This window comes from Chiroxiphia lanceolata, chromosome Z (genome assembly GCF_009829145.1).
Source record: "Chiroxiphia lanceolata isolate bChiLan1 chromosome Z, bChiLan1.pri, whole genome shotgun sequence".
Classification (NCBI taxonomy): Eukaryota; Metazoa; Chordata; class Aves; order Passeriformes; family Pipridae; genus Chiroxiphia; species Chiroxiphia lanceolata.
In genome coordinates, this window is record NC_045671.1 from 40847081 (window position 1) to 40872276 (window position 25196).

General features: G+C 39.4%; 1 protein-coding gene and 2 non-coding genes across 3 annotated transcripts; all 3 read left to right on the forward strand.

Annotated features, from left to right (window-relative positions):
* Window positions 1–21: 21 nt before the first annotated feature.
* Window positions 22–2390, forward strand: LOC116780794 (cytochrome c oxidase subunit 7C, mitochondrial). The gene is made up of 3 exons (XM_032676113.1): window positions 22–247; window positions 1159–1304; window positions 2300–2390. The coding sequence occupies exons 1-2, from the start codon at window positions 173–175 to the stop codon at window positions 1273–1275; spliced, it is 192 nt and encodes a 63-aa protein (XP_032532004.1). The 5' UTR covers window positions 22–172; the 3' UTR covers window positions 1276–1304; window positions 2300–2390.
* LOC116781272 lies at window positions 429–491 on the forward strand. The gene has a single exon (XR_004354839.1). It is a non-coding gene; the product is annotated as a small nucleolar RNA Z39 (small nucleolar RNA).
* On the forward strand, window positions 1602–1662 carry LOC116781273. The gene has a single exon (XR_004354840.1). It is a non-coding gene; the product is annotated as a small nucleolar RNA Z39 (small nucleolar RNA).
* Window positions 2391–25196: the final 22806 nt, after the last annotated feature.

Consider the following 25196-nt stretch of genomic DNA (forward strand, 5'->3'; position numbering starts at 1 on the left):
GTGTGGCTCGACCAACCGCGGGCGGTGACCCGACCCCACGTGACACCCTCGCAACTACAACTCCCGTCATGCCCCGGTGCTCCCTTCTTCCTTTTCCGGCTCCTCCTCAGTCCTATCGCACTCGGGAAGGTCGGACAGGGCGGACGAGTCGCCGCCGAGTCCTGTCTGTATCATGTTGTCCGCCGGCGTCCGCCGCTTCACCACCTCCGCCATCCGCCGCAGCCACTATGAGGAGGGACCTGGGAAGGTAGGCAGGAGCGTTTCGGCCCGCTCAGGGTCGTGGGGGATGGGGGGGGATCGGGGATTGTCTGTGATGGCCGCCCTGTGATCACCTGCTTCGTGTGGCTTTGGGGTGGCGCTGTGCTGCCATAACACCCACAGCACACTAAACCCTGTGGTGCTGGCCCCCAGCGCCCTTCCCTGTGGTGGTACAGATGATGAGCATTACGGTATGAGCAGCAACAATGATACTGTAAACGCTTTCTGATGTACCTTGTACTGGGTGGGTTGTCTCAAAGGCCCGCGTCTAAAAACTTAATTTTAAGCGTTTCTGATGGAAGTGAGGAAAACCTTCACGGGGCAGATAATTAAATATTTGCTGTTGGGAGGCTGTGGATGTGTGTCCTCAGGACAGGGTGAGACCTGCAGCAAAATGGCTCCACTTTGGGCTGCAGATAGAGGCGACAAAGTCACCTCCAGAGATCACATCCAGAGAGTGTTAAGGTTTGCAGTTCTAACCCCCTACCACGGGCAGGGATGCCTTCTGCTAGCCTAGGTTGCTCCAAACCCTGTCCAACCTGGCCTTGGACACTTCCAGGGATGGGGCAAACTGTGCCAAGGCCTCAGCACCCTTACAGGAAGAATTTCTTCCATAAATCCAGCCTTAATTCCCTCGCTGTTCCCCCTCGACCTGTCACCACAGTTGAAGTCTCTCTCCAGCTTCCCTGTAGGTGCCCTTCAGATGGTGGCTGATTATTCATCATCACAAACACTGTGTTTCTTTCACTGAAAGGAAGGGAAACTACTTAGAAATGACATGATTATTTTACCAGCTTGTCTCTACCTGTTAGTGCTCTGAGTTTCTCACCGTTTTCAAGTCAATGAGAGAGCAATTAAACTGCACAGATTGCAAAACTAAAGCTCCCTTTTCTCCTCCAGAACCTGCCTTTCTCTGTGGAGAACAAGTGGCAGCTGCTGGCACTCATGTGTGGGTTCTTTGGAAGTGGATTTGCTGCCCCTTTCCTCATAGTCAGACACCAGCTCCTGAAGAAATGAAGGGCACAGACTGTAACTGCACTAACTGGGTAACTGATTTTATTGCTTTTCACAGCACAGTGGAATTTGAAGAGCCTGGCCTCATCAAAAAACATTGTAATTTTCAGCCTTTTGCAGTCCACGTGCTCACAGTTGTGGTCTGCAGTTGCATCATAATGGTTCAAATAATGGACAGGTTTTAGTTTGTGTCACAGAGCTGCTGCACTCAGTGGTTTGTGAACTTTGCCTCCCCAGAGGCCACATCTCTGACTGTAACTAGAGCCATGTCTGCTTTCGCCTTTGAGGAAACGCAAAGGTACACCTGACATGACCTATGGGAGTAACTGGCATGGGTGATGTGACAAAACAGGATAAGAAACTGTAATGCTGTAAATGTTTTCTGATGTGCCAGATAAAGAGCAGTAGAAAACAAGATTTCTTAAACTTCTTCAGCCATATCCAAACAATTATACCAGCTGCATCATTCCTGACTAGTTCTGGGCTAAAGTCTACTTGAAAAAAGTCATTAACAGAAATTATTTGATGCTTGCTGATGGTCCTAGCAAAGCAAGCCTCAGACATGACCCAGACTTACAGTTAAAAGGCTACTTCAGTTTGTCCTGATACCATTCCACCTTGGAAATATCTGGTCTTGTCAATTCTGTAATCTGAGAAACATATTTTTCAGAAACTGGAATGACCCAAGTAGTTCTTGGAAGGAAATAACAGTCCTCACTGGCATCTCATAGTTGGAATAAATTGAAATTATCTGTGTAATTTCTTTACCAGTTTGATGTTTTTGAGTCCCTGGACTGAGGAGGAAACAAAAATCAGCAGACTTTTATTGAACTTCAGCATTTAGAACTGTATGGCTTCATGTAAGTCAAGGCCTCTGCAAAACCAGGTGGTGGATGAAGCCAAACCCATCAAAAATTCTAATTAAAGTATGTGCTTATAGCTGTTCTATATTCAAATAATAACTTGTAGTTTTATTTGTAATAGTAATGTAGAGTTCCTAAATTTGGTTCATTTCTTTTCCTTGCAGAGTTGGAAGTCTTCTACCCATCACCTTTCAGTGGGAGAATCATAGCTGCAGTACAAGCTGGATGGGTCTAAATAAAATCTTAAATCTGAAAGCCTTGTGCTCTGTATTTTATGCAACTTCTAAAGTGCTTTTGACAGCTGGTGTATTCTGAGAACCCCTTCAAATTGCAGTGTATTGCCATTAAACACTAATTTTTGTTGTATACAGAAACAGAGGGTAAGAAAAATTCACATTTCAGAAATGCAGCTGGGCAAATATGTGGTTTGCTATTAATATTTTCTTTACAAAGAACTTTCAGTACAATTTTGTAAGCTTTTTAATCTAATGCGCTCAGTTAATTCAGGATTTCTTGACTACAGATTAAACAATATTACTGGTTTTGATCTGTGCAGCTTTGCAGTTGATAGTTGGTATTTTTTTTTATGTAACACCTGCCCACTGGAAGTTTCAAAATGAGAAGCCACATTCTCCATTCACGGCAAACTGTGCTGCCAAAGCAGAAATTAGTCCCTTTAGAACCAGACTGTTTCCCTATGTGAGTTACTCAGGCAGTTTTCAGTCATTTTCAAGCCCCATCAGTTATCAAGTCTGGAAGTTCTCTGTCTGACTTTAATAATTGGTTCCCTTAAGATTTCAGAACTTTCCCTTTGCAACAGAAACACATTAAGAGGTCTGGTCTGGTCTGTCTTTCTGTTAATACAAACTGGGACAGTCTGCATTCTACCCAAAGGCATTTTTTACTACTGGATTATCTATAATGTCATTGCTGTTCAACAAAGCAAAATCTAAAATTCATTGTTTTGGTTGCTTGAGTGGAAAATGCTGGTTGTCATTGAGAGAGATGTGGTTCCTGTCATTCATATCAGATGTTGCAACAGTGTTTAATTTCACAGAAGCACAACTCCAGATTGTATTTGTCTCTCTGGCTGTATGAAATCACTGCTTATAGCCAGACTTGATTTTGGGAGCATGTGTCAGTCTAGAACCGCTTCCTCTTCAACCATATTAGTTGTTTATCTATTTATTCATTTGACTGCTGTTCTTCAAATTTATGTTGGTCTTTAACCCATTCTATGGTTTATTTTAAGTCCCCTTACTCTTTTATTTGTTTGTTGGCTGCTAAACAGACGAGCCAGAAAACTCTGGTAGATTTTTTTTTTACTCACCTCACTTTCTCATTTAGGAAGGACTTCTCTAAACACATTCCCACCACAGATATTAACATTGAAACACGCAGCCCTGAGTGATTGTAGATACAGAAGTATCACTATAAGTATGCAGAATGAACTGATAATTAATGATAATAAGTGGAATAGGTAGATTCATTAAAACCCAGCAGCTGTAGAATTAAGTTGTTCAAAACATAACAAGTGTGTTCCATCACACTCAGCTGTATAATAGTCTGAGTACCCAATGAAATATTTATTTTTAAAATAGCCTTTTGGATTCCCTTCATGGCACCTTGACTTGGTAGGAGATAAATCAATTGAAAAAACAAGAAGTAGAAAAATAAAACCCTTGCAGGTTTGATGTTACAGCCAAAAAGCAATATGTAAGTGGTGCTTCTCTGTCGTTAAAACTGTGTGAAGGAAACAAGGCAGTGGTTAAAGGACCTCTGGGAAATAACACATCTGCGTGAATTATTGTATTTTTTACTTGCTAGATACCACTTTTAAGGAAACTCATTAATGGTCCCAGAGTTTTTCCCAGTTTTCCTGATATAATTTTCCCTTTCATGAATTCTGTTTTGACACAAACTCAAAATTGTTTCACTTTTCTTCCAGAGAGCTTCACACTTTACCATTTTATTTCTGTAAGGTATAGTTCTCAAGCAGTTACTGAGTTAAATCTGAGCAGATGTGAATTAGGTGTCCCTATGTTTTAATATTTTGAATGGTTTTAGTTTGGGGATCTTTCTGTTGTATGCTGGGACAGCTCTGGAAGGACTTATGTTCAGTTACATGGAATGGGGTAAATATTTTGATGTGATGAAAAATAATGTATTATTTTCAAATCAACTGATTATGGAATTTCTGCTCAGCAATTAATTTGACAGTGTATCCTATTCAGATCCCATTTTCAGAAAGCAATGGGAATTTGACTCCCCCTCCCACCCAATGAACAGAAATTTTAGGTCTTGTTCAGTTGTGTCTTGAAGCATCTGGTATTAACCTGCACTGGAGACTGGATACTGGATTTGATGAACCACACTCAAGTGTGGCTTAAAAGTGGTGAACCACTCCAATAACAGTATGAGTTACTTATGAAAATTGTTTTAAAATCTTGTTGCTGCTAATTAAACAGTGGGGTGAAAATTAAAAATATTTTCCAGTGTAAGTTCCCAGCTACTCCTTTCATGTTTCTTGCAAGCCTGAGATTGTTTTATTTCTGTTTGAGTTTGACATTAGGAACATGAAACAAAATTAGAGGTTTATAAGCAAATTGGACTGGAGGAAGAAAATATGAAACTAGAGATTTTGGTTGTCATGACAATTGAATTAGCAACCATTCTTGTTGAACTGTAGATGAGAGTTTGGACAGCATTGCACGGGTTAACACGTTCAAGCTGGTTTTATTATTTAAAGGTAGGGTCATGTACACATTGCACTTCATTGCCTTGGCGTGGTAATATCAATGGGCATTTCTCAAAAAATTAAATAGAATTATTAAGGAAAAAGGAAGAGAAATATTTGGTGCCTCCATGAAATAGTAATTGATTGTTCTCAACTTTATGATCAAAAAAATGAAGTTATATAAAGTTATATATAGACTCTGGCTGTCCAGTGCTATAGAAATATTCCTACCTGTTCTCACCTCAGTGGAGTACATTAAACAGCCATAAGAAGTTATTTGTAATTATTGTTTTAATGTGTGAAAATATGTGTAGTGGGGGCAAAACAGATTAAGTCTCTGGATTGCTTAACTGGAAATTGGAATGTGCATCACAGGAACCCAATAATACATTAGTTTATTGTTACTGGTATTGTAATTACATCTTCAATTATCACAAAAAGACGTGTTGAAAAATAAGAAGAATGGTGTAAGTTTGGGTTATGTGATACTGGAAAAACAGACTTTGGAGTAGCACTGGCTGGTTTATGGCAGATCCAGGTGAAAAGACAGCGACAATGAGACCCCCTGAACAGATGGGGACTAGTGCAATTAACCACTGTTTCAATTAAGTAAAACATAAAGGTAGAATTTCCCCTCCTCTGACCAGCTCCCCAGCGAGCTTCTGTTTGCTCTGATTGCAGTGAGAAGATAAATGTTAGTCGCTTTCTAGCATGATAGGTCAGTAAGTTTGACTTGCATTTAAATGATTTTAAAATAATAGTATTTGCTGGAATTAATGTGATCCACTGTTCCATTTTCCTTTTTGGTATTCCATGAATAATATTAAGTTCCTGTGGTTGTGCCACCTTTTTCCATTAGCTATGTAGAGCATACAGCTCTTTGAAAAATGACAGTGTATAAATAGTGTTGCTGAGAACCCAGCTAAGCCAGAGCCAGCAACAAAATGTACCCTTGAAAATGAACCTTGCTGGTGATGCCATAAGGTCCATCCGGTTTTTTCTTATTTTCCTAATTTTGTAAGCTTTATAAGTAGTTAAGTAGTAAAAGTAGATTTTAGAAGCAGCAGCCCTTATTCCTCTACCCTTTAGCACAGTAGTTTACACATTTCTCCTACCCCATCACCCCATTCCATGCTCGCATATCAATATCCCCTGAATTCCAGTAGAAAATGTTTAGTCTCTCTTTAAGAATAGGCCCTTTTGTTTAGAGAAGACTTGTACCTTGGCCTAAACCACAACAGTACAGTCAAGAACTGGGTGAACGTGTGCCCCCTGTACCCCGAAAATGATGAAGATGATGAAGAAGGGCTCTCAAAAAGCCCCTAGCCCCAATTCGCAAGAGGCGTGACTAAGGGCAAAAGCTATGGGATGGACAAAACTTGGATTGGTCAGGCAGTATTATAAATTGTAATATCTCAGGCACAGAAGGTGCGTGTCATGTAATCTCTATGCCTCAGAGGCACAAATTAAAATCCTTTCCTTATCTCACCTCCAAAACTAATTTGCCTCAGAGTTTTTTTCTCCCTGCATTTTCTTTAGGCAACACTAGTGAAAAAAACGCTTGTAAAAATCATGTATATAACAATTATGACAGGTGATGGAAGGACAGAGATAAGAGAGAAGGGTGTGGTCTGAGGTTTGGTTTCTTTTTCTAATTTTTTTTTTAAATTCAAAATTCTTGATGGTTCTTTAGACTAAGTGTAAGGGGGGGAAAAAAACCAGAAAAACACAACTCCATAATTCTGGACTAAATGAGGTTTTGTAAAGATGAGGAGAAAGATCTCTTCCTCAGGAAAGGGAAAACCTGCTAGCCACCGTCAGCATGGATATTTAATGGTAATAAGTGGGATAGATAAGGTCTGGGGCTTTGTAGTTAACCAAAGCTGTTGCCTGAAACAGTGGCAGGATGGGCTATTGGGGGGGGGGAGGGAATCAACATGAATATATGATCCCTTAATATAAATGAGCAATTCTTTCTCCATGTGTTCCTGAGCCTTCCATGTAATTGGAAGTAAAAGCTGAGGAAGATGTAACCTCCCTAAAGAAGATCCATCTCTCTAATTCCTCGTCTGGCAGGGTTTTCTCTGACAGCCCGAAGCAGCGCTGCTTCTCCTTCACATTTATTTTTCCAGACATGATGCTGCCCTCTGAATCCAATACTGCAGAGACTTGTTTTCTGCCAAACAGCAGGATTTAAGTTAACTATTATCTCGACCTCCTGTCCGAAGCTATAACTGCCTTTTTATATCTTAGTCAGAAGTATTTTGGTGCTGGCTTTAAAAAGCTGCGTGTGGAGGGGATGGGGGTTTTTTTGGAGGGGTGGGGGGAAGGCTTGCTACCCTAAATAAGGTCTTTTTGATCATATTCTGAAGTGGCAGCACAAAGGGAGAGGTATTCTGAAAAAAAAAGATGATAGGTACTGCATAATTTACCTTGTTAGGCCCAGTTGAAGTGCCTCTGCCCAGTACATAACCTAAACAGAGGGTGTGGGCACTGACAGCCTGTCTGCAGGACAATTAACTTGCTGGAGGTGTGACTTCAAAGTCACTGAAATTTTATTTAATTCTGGGTTTCATGCTGCTTTGAAGTTACAGCAACGCTGTAGCGGTTCAATTGGAGTTTACTTCTGAAATCAAGCTCTGTAAAACAATTTTGCCAGCTACTCTAATCCTAAGTAGGTCAGCAGAAGCTTAGCTAGTAGTGCCTTGGATAGCTTGCTTTTCAAGAAGTTAATTCAAGTTGATTTTCCTGAGGTTTGCTGGGTAGGCAACCCAAAGAATGGGAAGTGAAAAGCTCGGAAAGCCAAGCAGAACATCAGTACAAAGCAAAAGGATAGGGTTCAGACATTCTTGTTTTTATGGAGTGTTGGGTACCACTGACTGGTTCACTTTTCATTTCATTATATTATAAATTGATAGTCAACCTAATTTCCTCAAGACTCAATTTTCCAGTGGGTGTTTAATTACAGCTGTATGCAATTTTTATTTTTATTTATTAGAACACAAACTCAGGTCCTTTGTTTTCTGGTAAAATGCTCCAATCATCCCTCCTATGGAAGAAACAGTCCTTGAAAAGTGGAATAGCTTGGTGGATGACACTGAGAGCACACCCTCATCAGTGTTCCTGAAACCGTGAATTAAAGCACACCCTTGGGAAGCCACCACAGATCACCTCAAACTGAATCTGGGTCTCTCAGTATTCTACGTAAAAGCTCTCCTGGGTGTAAAGTGACCGCATACTACTTCTTTCTCCAACTAAATTTAGGTACCACACCAGCAACCACTAAATCAGGTTGTAGACGAGAAAAAATAACCACAGGTCCTGCTTCTGAAAACAGCAGTATTGCCAAATAAATACTCTAAAAAGTTTTTCTAAAATTATAGGAAAGGAAAACGACAATGTGTCATCAGGGACTGAAAACAGTCATTATTTCTTAAGCCCCCCTAGCAATTGTCAGATGAGGTTGCTAAATGAAACCTTGGCCTTCCCTTAGAAATCAATAACCTTTGAAAAATTAGTGACCAAACAGAAATGGAAGACAATCCAAGGTAAGTCTATGGACAAAATAGAAAAAAATAAGTTTGAACTACCTTGCTGAAGATGAAATAGTGGAAGGTGCTGCTGGGTGAGAGGTACTAAGTGAAGGTTAGAATATCTCACGTCTACAACAAATCACAGTTAAGAAAAACTGCCCACCTAAGGGAGTTTGTCCACCTACCAGGTGAAAAAACAAGAGAAATACTGGGACCTAAATTCTCCTGGACATTTCTCCTCACCACCTCAGTGATTTGAACTGTGCAGCTGCAAACTACGCCCAGGCACTGCCTGGAGATCAGAGAGCAACCTCGTGGTTTTAGCACCAAAACACATACCATGAAAGGAAGCTTGGGAGGTATTAGTGTATTATTGCTTACCTTTAATCCCATTTTGTATTATTCCACTAACCATTCTGGAAACCACAGTTCCTCCATTTCAAGTTGTAAATATCCTATGAAACTTCAACATTGGTCCTGTTCAGTGCTGATAATGAGCTATGTATTTGACAACCCCATTCAGCTGCTAATACTTTAGCATTTTCCAGTCTTTTTGAAAAATGCAAAAGTAATTTAGAAGGCAATGCACCATCTGGCCTCATAATGTCTATTACTCTTGCAGGATATCAAAAATTCACGATTCCTTCCCTCTCCTTCATAGTCTGTCACATTCAGTTTCTTTTTGTCTTTATGAAAGTGTTGTAAATTTAGAAAGCACTCAAAACCTCAAAAAAAGAGCCAAAGCTCTGTGGTACTGTAATATTTTTAAACAAATGTGGTTTTAAACTAGGAAGGATAACAGTGCTAATGTGACATAAAGCAGATATTTAGAACTGAAGTAGTTAAGTGATCTGAAAAGTTTGTGTTTTCCTTATTAATTTCAGGCCTTTCTATCTTTCAGGTAGAAGATCTTTGCATTACTTAGAATACAGACATATTTTTAGGAAAAAATGGACAAGTCCTAGCAAAAGGTGCTGTGGGTTTTGTTTTGCCAGGGAAGCTATAAAATAGCAATCGGATATACTCAAAGTCCATCCAATTAGGAAATTCTTTTGAATATAAAATAGACTGCAGAACTTCTGCAGGTGTGGTAAAAAAGCCCAAACCTGTCTGAATAAATCATGCCACTTTTTTGTCTCACCTTTGTTTATCCTTATCTGATTCATCTTTTCCTACTTACTAATTTTCTTCCTTTTTTTATGTTTGTGTATGAAGGTAACAAGAATTTACAGAATTGTGTAAATGCTTCGAGTTGCTTTCTGTTCCACTAGAAAATAATACTTGTTTCTTTGGAATGGATATTCAGAATGAAAAAATTAAACCCATTTCTAAAATGTGGTCATTACGTTTCCCTGTATTACTTAGCTGTAAAATCCAATTCCTAAAATTCCAGTCTTTGCACAGAATTATTATTTACATAGTGCTGCAATATCTGAATAAATATTGCCTAATTCTTCATTTGTTTTCTCAGTTCAAGTGGTCTTGTACAAATGTCCAAAGGACTACAATCATTCTCATACCTCATTTTCTCAACAGGCAGTGTTTTCACACTTCTGTGTTGCTGTGATAAGTATTACAAGTGGAAAAAAATTGAAATGTGTGCTCAAACATTTGCCAAAAAATTAGATATCCAGGACTGCTCCCAAGGAAAAGGGAAAGAATTCCCACTCAGCCATTCATCACCTACTCCCCATCCATTCAAAGAGCATACAAGGGAGCAGGATACTCCTTCATTTAGTGAGTCTCATAAAGTTCAGGAGTACCTAAATTAGGTGCCTGTTCATGTAGTTTTGAACAAATGCTTGATTTCTCTGTAATGTGTGGAAATTACTTGTTAAATGTCTCAGGCTTCCATGAGATACTGGTAGTGCCTAAAATATCACCCATCAGAAAGGAATGACCTTTCCACGAAGAAAACAGTCGTTGCTTATGTCTTTTTAAATGCTGATAAATCTATGTGAGACCAACAACCACAGCAAGATTTATTGTGCAGTACCCTCCAGTACACAGGCACCATCAGGTAACTTTGCATTCTCTGATGAATAAACAATTGAAGTCATAATTGTTTGTGCATTCCTGAAAATGTCAACAAAATCAAACATCTGTCATGCCAGAAAAGGAAACGTGGCTCGTTTAATACACTTAGTGCTCTACTCAGCCTTGAAAAGGTCCCTCTGATTTTAACAAGCAGTCTATAATTTATTGGCCTCTGGTAAATGACCATGTAGTGACAATAAAACTGTGATCATATTTGGTTACCCTTCAAAAGACATATTTGATTAAGATAACACATCATATTTAGCACAATCTGTTTAATGTTGCTTTTGGATATACTCTCACCCTTCTAATTATGACCAGCTCCAAGATAAAATCAATTTCATCAAAGTAACCCTCATAAACCCCAGTCCCATCCCCCCAAAACAAGGAGAGCAAACCAGGACAATTGCCTTGAAAGCCATCAGTTTAAGCAACAAACAACATACAAAGGCAGCATTTACTCCTCTGTCATTTCAGTGGCAATAAACAAAAATCCATATACAGGTCTTAATTGTGGATTGAAACCTTCAGCAACACGCAGGTATTGCTCGTCTGCCAAGATCACAGGGCTGATTCTGTGTTGGCTTCCTGCATCAGGCTTCCTGATCCAGTCCTGAATCCTGTCAAATAACTCATGGCAAGTGCTGCTTGTTATCCCTGCTGACCTACACCAAGGGGCTGTCAGACAGCCCAGGAATGTCTCATTTTGCACAGAGCCATTTAACTGAAAACTGATCTTTTGAAACTGTTCTTCATATCTTTCATTATTCTCCCATTGGCCTGTACCCAAAATAATCACTAGTGTCAATGAGAGGGAGATATTTAGGAGTGAATACGGACACAGTGTGGCAGAGAGAGTCGTGCCTCCTTCTCCAGATGGTGCTGAAACATGCGTAAACCCCCTTGGGGGTTCAGTCAATTTTTTGCTTGATAGCTATTGTAACCTAATATAAAAATGGGCTCATTTGGCCCTAAAAACCCTGACAAAGTGTTAATTCTTGGTACTGATCAGCTGGTTCTGTTCCTCCTTAAAATAAGAAGCCTAACCCTGAAAAGATAGTATTATGTGGGAAATCAGAATAAACAATGTATTTCCCAGCCTGGTTGGCAGGTCAGAGTTAGCACAGATGGCGAAAGTGTTGATCACATCACTGGACAGCTGGTGGGAGCTGGCCCAACTCTCTTTCCTCTGCTCTTCTTGAACCCGGAGCCAATTCTGTGAACTGACTCCCAAAATTAATTTATAATATTTGGGTGTAATTTGGGACAAGAAAACAATACTTTTAGAAGGTATATGGTTTGAGGAAAGGTGAATTTGTGGTGCTTTAGATGTCTAAATCATGGAAAACCTTATACAAAGGAGGAGAAAGGACTTGGACTGTTCTTCCTTTCTATTGATTTCTAGTACACAAGAGAGACACCAGGCCAAGTGAGGATTATGCTACTGGGGTTTTTTCATCCCAAAAGGATTACAAAATGCTTGATGAAGTGTCAAGTTTTTTCATGCCTGCCAGTAATGGGAAATCGGTATTACAGCCCTCTGTGCAAAGGTTGATCACTGCTCCCCTGAAAGAGGACAAGTGGTCCTGTGCGTCCAGTTCATTCCTAAAGGACTCCTGTGGGAAAATGAGCTTGAACTTTGGCTGATTGGATAACCAGGCTTTACACTGGATTGTTACTAGGCTCTCCCATTGCCTATTTTCCCTGTTATAGAGCTTTAGTTAGGCTGACCTTTTCAACAGCACACACATGTAGGCATGGACATGGAAGCTGAACTCACTTTTGAGGCATAAAATGGCATCCCTGACGTAGTGGAACAGTGTCTGAGACCACTTGTTCTCATGATTAGCTTACATATCTGTGTCATGGTTTAATCCCAGTCAGAAACTCCCCCCCACGCAACCACTTGCCCACCAAGCCCTAGTGGGATCGGGGAGAGAATCTGAAGGGTAAGAGTGAGAAAACTCATGGGTTGACATTAAGACAGTCAACCACCACTCCCTTTCCATCCTTTAATATAGTACAGAGACATCATTCCCTTAGTCTGATGACCATTTTGGTAAAATGTCCTTTATATATCCAGAAATGTCCACAAAATGACCATTGAGTTCATTTAGTCCATGACCTTGGGCTTCATCTGTGTTGATGGTCACTCAGGACGCAAGAGTTGTGTAGTGTGGAGTTAGTGGGTGCCAAATCCAGCTCAGCTCTGGTCACTGCTGCACTTGCATTGCTCCTTGTCAGGCTTGTCCTCTGTTGCTGGGGTGGTTCCTGCTGTAGGAATTCCTATGACCTGCCACTCAAATCATGGTTATGTGAATTTAAAAGCATATTCCTTACAGTCCTTTGGGATCAGCTACAGGTGACCCACAAGGACAATGGAGGCAAAAACTTATGTCTCATGGTAAATATACTCATTCGGGGGAAACAGTGTTATTTGAAGATGTGCAACTGCCTGCTAAGCAGGAATTCAATAGCATTTCTCATTCCTGTATGTCCCCCCAAGTTCCTTAAAATGATCATCTTACTTCATGAGGATCAACGCAGCCAACTCAGATATGGCGACACTTTCTGAGCCCTTTCTAATAACCAATGGTGTGAAACAAGGTTGCATTCTTGCACTAACCCTACTCACAATCTTTTTCGGTATGATGCTCCAAAGGGCCATGGTAGACCTCAATGAAGAAGATGGCATCTATATTTGATACCGTACTGATAAAAGCCTATTCAACCTAAGGTGACTGAAGGCCCATACTAAGACCTTAAACCATCTTGTCCATGAGCTGCTTTACACTGATGATGACACCCTCGTCGCCCACACAGAAGTAGCTCTGCAGTGTTTAACATCCTGCTTTGCAGAGGCTGCTGAACTTTTTGGGCTAGAAGTCAGTTTGAAGAAGACAGAAGTTTTCTATCAACCTACACCTCAGGAAGTCTTCCATCATCCCCATATCACCACCGGTGAATCAGAGCTCAAATCAGTCCAGCAGTTTAATTACCTAGGTAGCCTCATCTCCTCGGACGGTAAGATTGACGGAGAGATGGACAACAGGTTAGCAAAGGCATATAGTGCTTTTGGAAAACTCCATAAAAGAGTTTGGCAAAATAAACACCTGAAGAAAAGTACAAAGATCAGTGTTTACAGAGCCATTGTGCTGACTACTCTTTTATATGGGTCCGAATCATGGGTCATTTACCACCACCACCTGCGACTCCCAGAACACTTCCATCAATGCTGCCTTTGTACAATCCTAAACATCCACTGGTCAGATTATTTGACCAATACGTCTGTTCTAGAACAGGCAGCGGTTACGAGTATTGAGGCCATGTTGCTGAGAACACAGCTGCATTGGGCAGGACACGTCTCAAGGATGAAGGACCACCGCCTCCCTAAGATCTTGCTTTATGGTGAACTTGCCACTGGCTGCTGCATGAGAGGAGCCCCAAAGAGGAGATACAAGGACTCCCTGAAACAACATCTCAACCTTGGCCAGATTGATCTTCATCACTGGTCTACTCTGGCCTCCAATTAGGAGGTCTGGAGACACACTATCCATAAAGCTGCTGCTTCCTTTGAGAACACACGCAGAATCATTCTCGAGGAGAAAAGACAATGCAGAAAGAACCGTGTCTTGTCAATACTATCCAAGGAGTCTTTCTGCTGTGCCTTTTGCAACTGGACTTGTCTATCTCGCATTGGCCTCTTTAGCCACCAGCCCGCTTGCAGCAAATGTGGGTAGAGTCCTTCCCAAATCTTCGTTCGCAAAGCCTAGCCATGATGATGATTGGATTAGGAGTACTCTAAACAATCTTTCTGCAGATGGCATAACTCCCTTGCAAGAACACATTGGTTTGAAGAAGTAAAGGGTGTGGAAGAGTTAGAAAAATATCAGACAAATTCAAAGAGGTCAGGTACACGGTCTAAATACAATGTGAACTCAGGACTATAAGACAAAAAGGCATGGGGAGGCATCCTAGGCAAGGATGCCTATTTCTTATGTTCTTGTGTGTCTGCTGCTGGCTGACCTCAGAGACAGGGCACTGCACTAAGAGAACCCTTGGTCTGACCTGGCAAGGTTGTTTCTATGCAAGCAGGCTGGAATATTGCTTTAAACAACTCATCCTTTCAGTTGCACCTTTAAAAACTAGATCATGTTTCAGAGCTGCGAAGGGTATGGCTGATCTTGACCATGAAGATATATTTCTCTTTGGTTTGCATTTTTAATCATAATGAAGTCCATTTTTCTACTCTTGGCCATATTGCTATTTCATGTACTTAGGTTGTAATGATTAAATCTAATTTACTACTCTGTGAAATCTTAATCCTACTGAAGAGTAATGGGACTAGTACACAGTTCAGTTAAGAAGCATATTCACCACATAACCTCCCTTTAGTAATTCCATTTATTTCAATAAAACTAGCTGGCACATGAAAGAAAGACATTATAGTGGCCTTTAGTCTCCAGAAAATTGTAGAATTTTTAATTCAAGCACTGAAGAGATGTTTTGATCTCTTCCTGAATATATTATTTTTCATGAAAAAAAAAATCCAAAACAAATTCAACTCATAAAATCTCTACTCTAAAGAAAGCCACCTGCGTTTTATGCTTGATCTTATTTTACAAGTACGGCGTTATCCTCTTCAAATATACAAAATGTCAGCTTGAAAATACAGGGGAAAGGGCTTCCACAGTGAACCTGATATCTCTAAAAAACCATAAATGGAAAGCCTATTACTGATGAAGTATTCTGACTTTAATCATGTTTGTTCATTACTCCCATATATTAGGTGATATAAAAGGAGGAACAATTATCGCCTTGTTCACTTTGATTTATTTGGCTCAGTGCCTCCTACCTAGGTAATGTAAAATAAACTGTGCTACATGGGTCATTTATGATGTGATTTAATAAGATGCTTTTTATTTCTAGCCTGCAGGGAAACACGTTAGTTTGCAAGCACCTGGGAAAAAAAAAACAAAACAAAACAAAACAAAAACTCAAACAAGCAAACAAACAAAAACCATAAAAACCCCAACAAAACAAACAAACAAACAGACAAAAACCACACAAAAAAACCCGAAAACAAAACCCAAAACACCCAACAGTATTTCTTTCTCTTATTTTCTATTTTCATTCAGTAGACTCCAGCCTACCAGGTAATTTAAAGCATGTTGTTACAGTGGCAATGTACTAAAACAAGACTTCAAAAACCACATAAGGAAATGGTGCCTGGCCATCAAAATAAGGAAGGCTGTAACTACAAGATTGACCAGTTCTTAAGTTCCTTTGGGTATTTCTGAGTAAATTAAATTTCTTCCTTGTCATTGTCTGAAAAAGGTTAATGTTTTTGCTTAACAGCACATGCTGTCTGCAAACAAAATTATGTTTATGTAACAGGTACCTGAGAGAGACCTGAAGGCAAAAAAAATGAGCAAGGAAATTGGTTTTCTACAGACACACTGAATAACACAGGCAAGTTTACCACACTCAAACTTACAAAAAACCCCATTTCTATGGATTTTAGGGTTTTTTATGATTCACTTGTACACATTCAGTGGGAATATTTTTTAGCTCAATTCTGCAGATGGCACAAAGTTAAAGGAGCTGGTATTTAAAAATCCTGTGCAGGGATATTCCACATATTGTCAGTGGAAGAGCTGATGCTGATGACAAAGCACTGCAGCAAAGATTTAAGAGCACATATGTTTCCACAACAAACCCCTGGGTTTTTGTCACTCAGAGTTTTCAGACATTCTCATTTGAAACATTGTTTACTTCAAGATTTAGCTGGAAAGATATTCATGACTAAAAAGAGGAAAAAACCCACAACACACTACTGATTGCACTTTTTTTTTTCTGTATCTAAAAATAACTAGCACTGTACCAGACAGCTTCACAAAGAAATCTTCATCTGACTCCATTTTGGCGGGGGGCTGTTTCTTTGTCTCAACTCCAGCGGTTGAGACTTGTGTATCCACCATTGGATTGTAGTTCTTATTTGCTAGTCTACAGTCTCTTTCAAAGCTAAAAGCACTAGTACAAAATCTCTCACTGTTGCTTGAAAAAATCCCAGCCAATAAAACAAAAAGCTCTACCAAGTGCTTACTTCAAGATGAAGTCCTAAAATCCAGCATCTGTAGTCACCTGAGTTTTAGAAATGTGGCTGCTCAACCACATGAAACAGTCTGAAGAGGTGATGAAGGGGTCCCTGTGAGGTTTTTGGAAGGAATTTAACCAACAACACAAAGCTGCAAGAATTGTTATTCTCCCATATAATTTAGATGAGGATGGCAGGAGTACACATCATTTCAGCTGTGCTTTATGAGACACCCTTGGATGATCTGATATGTAATGAGAAGAGGTACCATGTCAGAAACTACTGATGGCTTAAACTCATCTGTAATCTCTCTGTAGGTGAGAAAATCTTCAGGTGTGCCTGTACTGTTGCACAGATTTTGTTCTACAACAGGAAAGACAAGTTACACCATTGTCCTGAGTAGAAATTCAAATTCCATGTTTACGATGGTGTTCTTGAATAATTTTTTTTTTTTTTAGTTCAAAAATATACATGTCTAAGATGCCAAGATGCCTCCAACTCTGAGGGCCCAGCACAGCAAGGACATGAAGCTGCTGGAGCGAGTTCAGAGGAGGCACCAAGATGATCAGAGAGATGGAGCAGCTCTGCTGTGAGGAAAGGCTGGGAGAGTTGGGATTGTTCAGCTTGGAGAAGAGAAGGCTTTGGGGTGAGCTAATTGTGGCCTTACAGTGCCCAAAAGGGCTACAAGAAAAATGGAGAGAGACTATTTACAAGGTCTGGAGTGACAGGACAAGGGGGAATGGCTTTCAACTGACAGAGGAATATTGGGAAGGAATCCTTTCCTGTGAGGGTGGTAAGGCCCTGGCACAGGTGTGCAAGTTTCGATCTGGCTTCCCGCCAAGTCCCCAAAACTTGACAAACAAGGACCTGCTTCCCAGAGAGGGAAGAAAAAAAATAACTTAAGCAGCCAAAGCTGTAGTAAAAAATATATGTATATTTTTCATATGAGACAGATATGTACAATGAGGATACTATACACCACAACTCCAGAAATCCCAAACAGCTCCCCAAAAGGGAAGAGGGGGAGGGAGAAGGGAAAAGGACAAAAAGGGACAAAGACCAAACAAGTCAACCAGCCAACTGAAGGTAAATTAGCAAAATCTCACCACTTCCCTTTGAACAAGCAGCATGGCTAGACACGGCCCAGCACTCTCCCCTCACGCGTGGCAGATAGCAGCAGTCACTACAGGCCTCAGCTCTAGATAAGCCAGACCGAGACAGGGACCCACCGTTCTTGAACCTCTCCGGAAAGGAGGAGAGCGAGGTCCCTCCTGCTGGCTTTATTTATACCTCCGGTTACGTAAAGGAATAGCATGGAATACTTCCATGTTCACCTTCCTAATTCCTTCCTGGTTTCAAGCTGGTCTCCAGCAAGTGTCATCCCTGCAAGTGTCCAAGGCCAGGTTGGACAGGTCTTGGAGCAACCTCGGCTAGTGGAAGGTGTCTCTGCCCAGGGCGGGGGGTAGAACAAGATGAGCTTTAAAGTCCTTTCGAACCCAAACCATTCCATAATTCTATGTTTTTTAGTATACAGGTAAACTAATTTCCAGTTAAAATTATTTTCTCCCAAGGCAAAACTATCAAGACAATTTTTGTTTCTGTTGCTGCAGTGACAACATCTGATGCTATATCTTCTGGCTGTATTTATGCATGTGAAGTAAAGCACTTACCCAATTGGATATGAGGGTAGTACATCAATACAGTCACATAATCCATAAACATTTCTCTTTCATAAGCTCTTACCACATTACCACTGATTATTTACAAAAGGAAATAGTGTTATATGACATTCTTCCCTTTGATGTTTTTAGCCTTAAGTGTGGTTAACATATGGTGAGGAACAGGGATGTAAGATGGGGAGAAATCTGAGGCAAGACTTGAAATCAAGTGATTGAAACCACTTCAAAGACCTGCAAGAAGAAGTTGCAACTCTATTTCACAAACTGCAGTCTGCATATATCCGGTGCAGGTTTGGGCCAGAGTGTCACAGAGTGCCAAGGCCTCCCTTTGCCAATCCAACCCATTTGCCATGCTTAATAGCTAAGGCAGAAAGTTCAGCACTCAAAGAGCAGTTGTGGGTAACAGTAAGCCAAAATAAAATAAATTTGAGTGGTTTTTGATCTGTGGAAGCAGATATGCTGAAGGTGACTGTACAGCTTGAGAGATTCTACAAAGAAAAATCTATTTGTAGATTCAAGTTGCTCAAAAATATTCATAAAAAGCTTCTCTTGATACAATTCACAAAGAATCACACAGATTCCTCTGTAAGATCGTGCTTCATTACTCATCGAAAGTAGAAAAATGAATTCTCTTAACTCCAGGGGTGGAATCAGTTCAGGAACTAGTGAATGTGTTGAAGCTGCTCTTTTACAGGCAATAAAAGATGATATTTTGTGGTTTTGTCACAGCAAACCTGACTGCAGTAGAAGACAAATGGTTGTAAGAAATTATTTATGGCTAGATTTTGTTTCATCTCTCTTGTGCCTTCTATCACAAGTTTAATTTAATAAAAACATAGGAAACAATCTTGGTACCTGGTTTAAAGGTTATTACTGTTCTTTCAGAGAATCTAATCTTATCCTGGGCTCCCTACTGAGCTGCATTAACTAACATTTCCTTTTTAAAGACATTGTCATGCCATTTGCAGGCCACTGAAACACTGAGAGTTGCTACTTTTTATTTTAAACTTGGTTTATATCCTTGTTGTTAGTCTTGGACTTCCACTTCACATAAAGAAATGGTTTACCTGTAGCAAGGATCCTACCTGAAGCTTGTGGCAGCACACGCTGCACAGAGAGCACAACACAACAAAAAAAATGTGCTCTGCTCACTCAGGAGGATTCACTGCTGTTCATTATAGTGGTGACTTAGAGAACAAGGAGATCTGCCTCAAAACAGCAGTGGCCAGTGGAGTGTGTCTGTCATTCAACAAGATAAACTATATGAAACCTTTTATCCTGCAAGAAGCTGCAAAGCAGCCATTCCTCTACAGTACATACGGAAAAATTAATAATTGCACAGACTTATTTATAAATTTTACGTGTTTAGGGTCTTTTATTTCAATGTTTAGGTATCAGCTTACTGTTTTATCATTTCCATGTTTATACCATTGTTAGTGTCAAAAGGATTTGCTGAAAACATTCTTAAATGTAGACATAATTGACTCTAACAATACAGTGCATCAAATTTTTTTATTGCTATTTATAGCATTCAAAAAGGAAACCCTTTCCTCATCAGAGGCAGGTCAACTTATTCGGAACAGGTTGATTATTCCAAGCAGGAACAGGTTGCCCAGAGTAACTGTGGTTGCCCCTGGATGCCTGAAAGTGTCCAAGGCCAGGTTGAACGGGGCTTGAAGCCACTTGGTCTAGTGGAAGGTACCCCTGCCCAAGGCAGGAGGTGGCACTGGATGGTCTTTAAGGTCCCTTCCAACCCAAATTTTTCTATGATTTTATGATTAGATTATCTCCCTTATAAAGACAAACAAATTTCCCAGGCAGTTTGACCTTTTTTTTTTTTAATACCATTTAAATCACTGTAGACCTGCATATAAAGAGTAGCATATAACACTTTATTATCTTCATATAACACAAAACAAAAAAGAGACTGAATAACCTGTGTGGTAGATCCCTGTGTTTGATGGAGTGGGGATGAACAAGATGTAGTAAATTTTTGTAAGGCATGGGGAACTTATGTTGTGCTCCAGTAACACATCAATATGATTTTGTGTTGACTTCTTTTGTTCAAGGGCTGAATTACTCCTGTTAACAGAACACGACAAACTATATGAGTTGGAAATCCACTGTGGAGGTGATGTTTTGTGACTGGATCAACATTCGGATTTTCCTGATTAATGTAATGGAAACATTCCAAGACAGAGGGTCTGCTTGTCTCCAGATTAAGATCAAATCTAATTCTCAGAGTTTATCAACAACAGCGAAAGATCTGACCAATGTAACCTGACTGAGAGATAAAAGTTCCTTTCAAACTAACACTCGCAAAATTAATCTGATTTCATCTTTCCAGCATTTTTAATTCAATCAAGCAATAACCCACCAAAACACTGCTGGAAACAGTTCCTGCTGATGAAATGGGGTAACTTGCATTGCTGTGGCACAGCTGAAAGAGAAAACTATTTCCCAGCCCTGTGCAAGGTGCTGAAGCACCAAACACCTCACACTTATTGAGATTACATTTGCATTACTTTCCTCAGAAAGGAGAAGCTTCATCTTAAACTCACTACAAACCAGTGAGAATTTAGCATAAGTGTATACTGAGCAGAAGGGATTTGTCCTTTCTTTGGTACACTAAGTGTTCTGCAAGTCTCATAAATAATTTTTAAAGCTACCTACTGTCATGAAATATGCAGCCAGACTGTGACTGGAATACCGGGAGAAACTGATATTGAGAGTTCTATGTCTTACAACATATTTTCATTCTCTCACCTGGTATCTTCCCACCTCCCATCTAATTCCCATGAAAAATTTTGAATTTGTCTGTTGTGTAACATCCATCAGTGGGTTTACAATATGCATATTATTGGTAGCAGGCTGGCTGTGTTTAAATTAGCGTATGAAATACCCTGTGTGCTGACAGAGAGTGATATGTTCATCTTCTCTGAGAGCATTAAAACAGTGAGCTTGACCAATTTATCTAGTTCAGTCATTTCATTGGTGTTGGGGTGAGTTTTTGTTTTCATTTGGGGTGTTTTTTTGGTTTGTTGGGGGTTTTTTTTGGTGGAAAGCTACAGTATAATGTTAGTCTCTGTGAGATTATATTTTGACTTTCTTTCATTTCCCAGCAATTTATTGCACACCAGAAACAAACAAACAAACAAACAAACAACTTGAAGTATAAAAAGTGGCTGTCTCAGACATAACACTGTGTCAGATAACATAATCTTTGTAAATACTGGGGTATTTCCTGAAAAAAATAATATTGGAATATACATTATCCTGAGACAACTGACCCAACTGAGTTGGGTCCACACTTCATACCTGATTAAAATGGGTAAAAAATAGATGTATCAAAGCAGCCTAAGTGTTTTTATAAGAATGGTTCACTCTTTAACCCGTCTTGTGCCTGTTTTAATTTTCTTGGTAAATAGTGCCCTCTGCAGCATCCCTTCAACTTTTGCAAGGTTCCAGGTACAATGCACTCTTTGACTGACCCTTAATGCACCACTGGCAAGGGACATACATAATCCCAGGAAGTCTGCATAGCTCTCATGTTGCTTTGCAGCATATGCTGGAGGTCTAATGTTTCCCAGGATGCAGTAGGCATCAGGAAAAGGTTTTCTAGATTTGGGAGAGACCATCTGTAAGTAAGTCAAAAGCCAGACACATGTAAAGTACAAAACCCATACTCATGACCATCACTCCCTTTCATTAAGGCAGTTATAACAATATTATTTGGAAAACGGCTATATATATATTCTTTCTAGTAGTCATAATATGCATTTTTATGATGCCTTTCAGCTGAGGGTTTCATTTAGTAAGCATTAACTATTTATTCCTGTGGGCTTTGTAGAGGACGTGATACACATTATTAGTACCATTTAGGGTATAACTGATTTTTTTTAATTTATTTTGATTTTATTAGAGATTATTAAAATCTCAGTGTATGCTGTAGTGTATATCTATTTAATCCCAAATTCATTTCAAAGAAGACCTTTATTGACAGCAGTTTCTAGGTCAGACATTTTTGTCTTCTGAAATTCTCACTTGTCTGCTGTACAATTTGCCTCTACATTATACAGTTTCTTATTAAAAGAGAACTTTTAATCTTTTATGGAGACTTGATAGTCCCTGATTCATAAAAGAGTAAGATCAACCAGAGAAGAAAACCTGGGATGAGAAAAATAAGAGCTAGACAAATATCTGTCCGGAATGGTTTAGCTTTAATTGGGGCCAGAACCTTGACTAGGTGACCTCGTGAGATCATCTTGGTTTCCAGTCCCGTTTTTTGTTACCCCATGAACAACTTTCCTTGATAGGACCTCTTTTCTTTTCCATTGTATATGTCAGAGGAGAGGAGAGCTAACCATTTAACCTTGTGGTGTGGGGACATTTCATCCAACTCCCACCCAACTTTGGAAAATACACCTTGAAATACGGCTACATAGTAAATATTATATATTTAATAAATAAATATGTCTAATTTTCCCTTTTCTGTCAAATCCAGTGAATAAGACATTTATGGTTCATTGGTAGGTGCTCCAGGAAATTTGGCATATCACCACCAAGAACTACTATATGTATTATTATATTATATTATGTTATGTTATATTAGAAGTCCAAATCACTATAAATTGCTTGAGCTACACAAATCCTTCCTTCTCGCTTCCTGGCCAGCAAAGCTGCAATTATTTTAACTTGCAGGACTGCACCAAATTTTTCTGTTTGATTTGGTAATTCATTCACCTGCAAACAGTTCACAAAGTGAGAGAGAAAAGCTGTTAGATGAGGAAATGACTGTGAGGTATTCACTCACCTCTAGAAGACCAGAAGTGTCTATCAGCAATTGACATTGAGGAAAAAAAAATACTGCAGTAAAATATTCCAAACCCATTGACATTTCAGGGTCTTTGGTCTTGTAATTCAAGACAAGATATCATGTTGAACTTTCAGCCACGAATACACATTTGTAGAGGGGAAAAAAAAGAAAAAGAAAAAGAAAGAAGAATCCACTACTTCTGTCACGTCATAAAAATTGAATTACATAGGTGGTGCAGCATGTGTGCTGTAGCATGTAGTGGGCATGAGTACGAGGGACAAGATGATCACTCAGTGAATCATTGCTTTTCAGATTGTTCCTTCTTTATCCTTCCTCTTTCAAATTAGGCTGGAGCCTACAACCAGACAAAGGAATCACATGGAGTCGAATAAATACTTTATTCATATTTCAAATACACTTGTCCTTTTGAGAATTTTTAATGGATGAAATGTGTTCGTTTTGTCTGAGATTTTTTAGGAACATCTTTATCTGTTCAGGTAACTGAGCTGTGTTTTTCCCAACACCACCAGGCTACCACTGTAACTGTCAAACAGCATCACAACTGGTCTGTAGCATCAAGAAGGTGGATTTTGAAAATGGTGCTTTGAAATTCAGGGACTCTGCACAGCGCTGAGGTTTTCCTTGGTCACAAAATGCTCTTTTTAATGGACCAGGTGTACAAAGCAAGGCAAAATGTAAAAACTCACAGGATGCAAATTTGTCAGAAATCTAACTTATCCCTGATATTAGCTTTCGGTATTTTTAGAAACATAGGAGAAAATTTGCTCTTAACCTTTAGTTTTAACCAATCTTGGCTGTTCTTAAGTAAAGGAAGGAGAAGGAAAAATAATAAATGTTAAGCTTGTAGCATATTTGCCATCAGGCTATATTCTTTTTTTTAATCTTCCTGAAGGATGAATATATTTTATGCAGCTAATATCTGAAAATTAGTAGATTCACTGAGCCCTCCCAGTTCATACAAATCTAATTTCTGGAAATACCTTTGGAAACCTGCATGACCATCACTCCCAGACAAGTTCCTTACTGCCTGTAATTAATGGAAGCTACAAAAATAAAAAGGGAAAACTGATTAATTTCATACAAATTTTTCCCAATTAGTGCAAGGAACCTTTTAAGGTTTCTGACTTCTAGAGGAATTATGCTATTCTGATTGCACAAATATGTTGATGTATGTCTGTATGGTCTTGCTTAGACCTGTTGAAGAGGATTTAAAAAAAAAATCATATTTTATTGGGTTCAGTTTGCCACAAAAAGTTGGGGATGTGCCCACACAGACATAATGTTACTGGAAAATTGACTTGTCTAGAAGAAGGACAGCGAGTACAGAGATTTAGGTCTCAATGGGAAGGTCTTACTAAATGTGTTTTAGTGGCATCATATGATAACAACTCTTTCTCCTTCCACACATCTTCCGTTAGCAACTTTGCCCATTTGTCCGGACACAGAGGAAATTGGATAAATTCTGGAGTTCTCTCAGTTTATTGTAATGATATGATCATTGTATTAATGCCTTTAATAAGTTCTTACTTAGGTGATCTTCACAAATGCCTCATATTTGAGGATTAATAAAAATGTTCATTTTAACTGTTCAACCTTATTCAAGCAGGATTTTATGGAGACAGTACATAGATTTATCTTTCAATGACTTCCTGTGAAGACATGGGTAATAAAAGTATATGTATTAGAATATGTCTTTAATAAGAACCATATATTTGACCAAGGCAAGACTCTACAAGCAGATAAGTTCATTTTCAAATTTCAAAGAGACCTATAAAAAGCCTATTCATCTGCCTTAATAATGCCTGTGCTGAGATTTGAACTTACCACTTCTCCATAAATACTACTTAAAATTTAATTTCACATGTTCTGCTTGGAATACACATAAAAATCAAGATTCACAGAACTTAACGGCTTCTTCTCAATATGTAGAGATTTCTGATATGGGAAAAAAAGCAAGAAATGGACATTGTGACACTGGTGGGACAGAAGCCATGGGAAAAGTAAGGAGAGGGCAGAAAGAGGAACTTGAACAAAGGACAGAAGGAACTAATGTTGCTAATAGGTAAATAAATTATAATATTGTAACTAGCAGCAAGGACTCACAGATTTAATGAACAATTGCAACTTATTGTGTAAAAGTT

Excerpts from the sequence above, each read along its gene's own strand:
- LOC116780794 (XM_032676113.1), top strand. The coding sequence starts at position 173 with ATGTTGTCCGCCGGCGTCCGCCGCTTCACCACCTCCGCCATCCGCCGC. Across the intron at positions 248-1,158 it reads ATGAGGAGGGACCTGGGAAG|AACCTGCCTTTCTCTGTGGA; the intron begins GTAGGCAGGAGC and ends TTTCTCCTCCAG.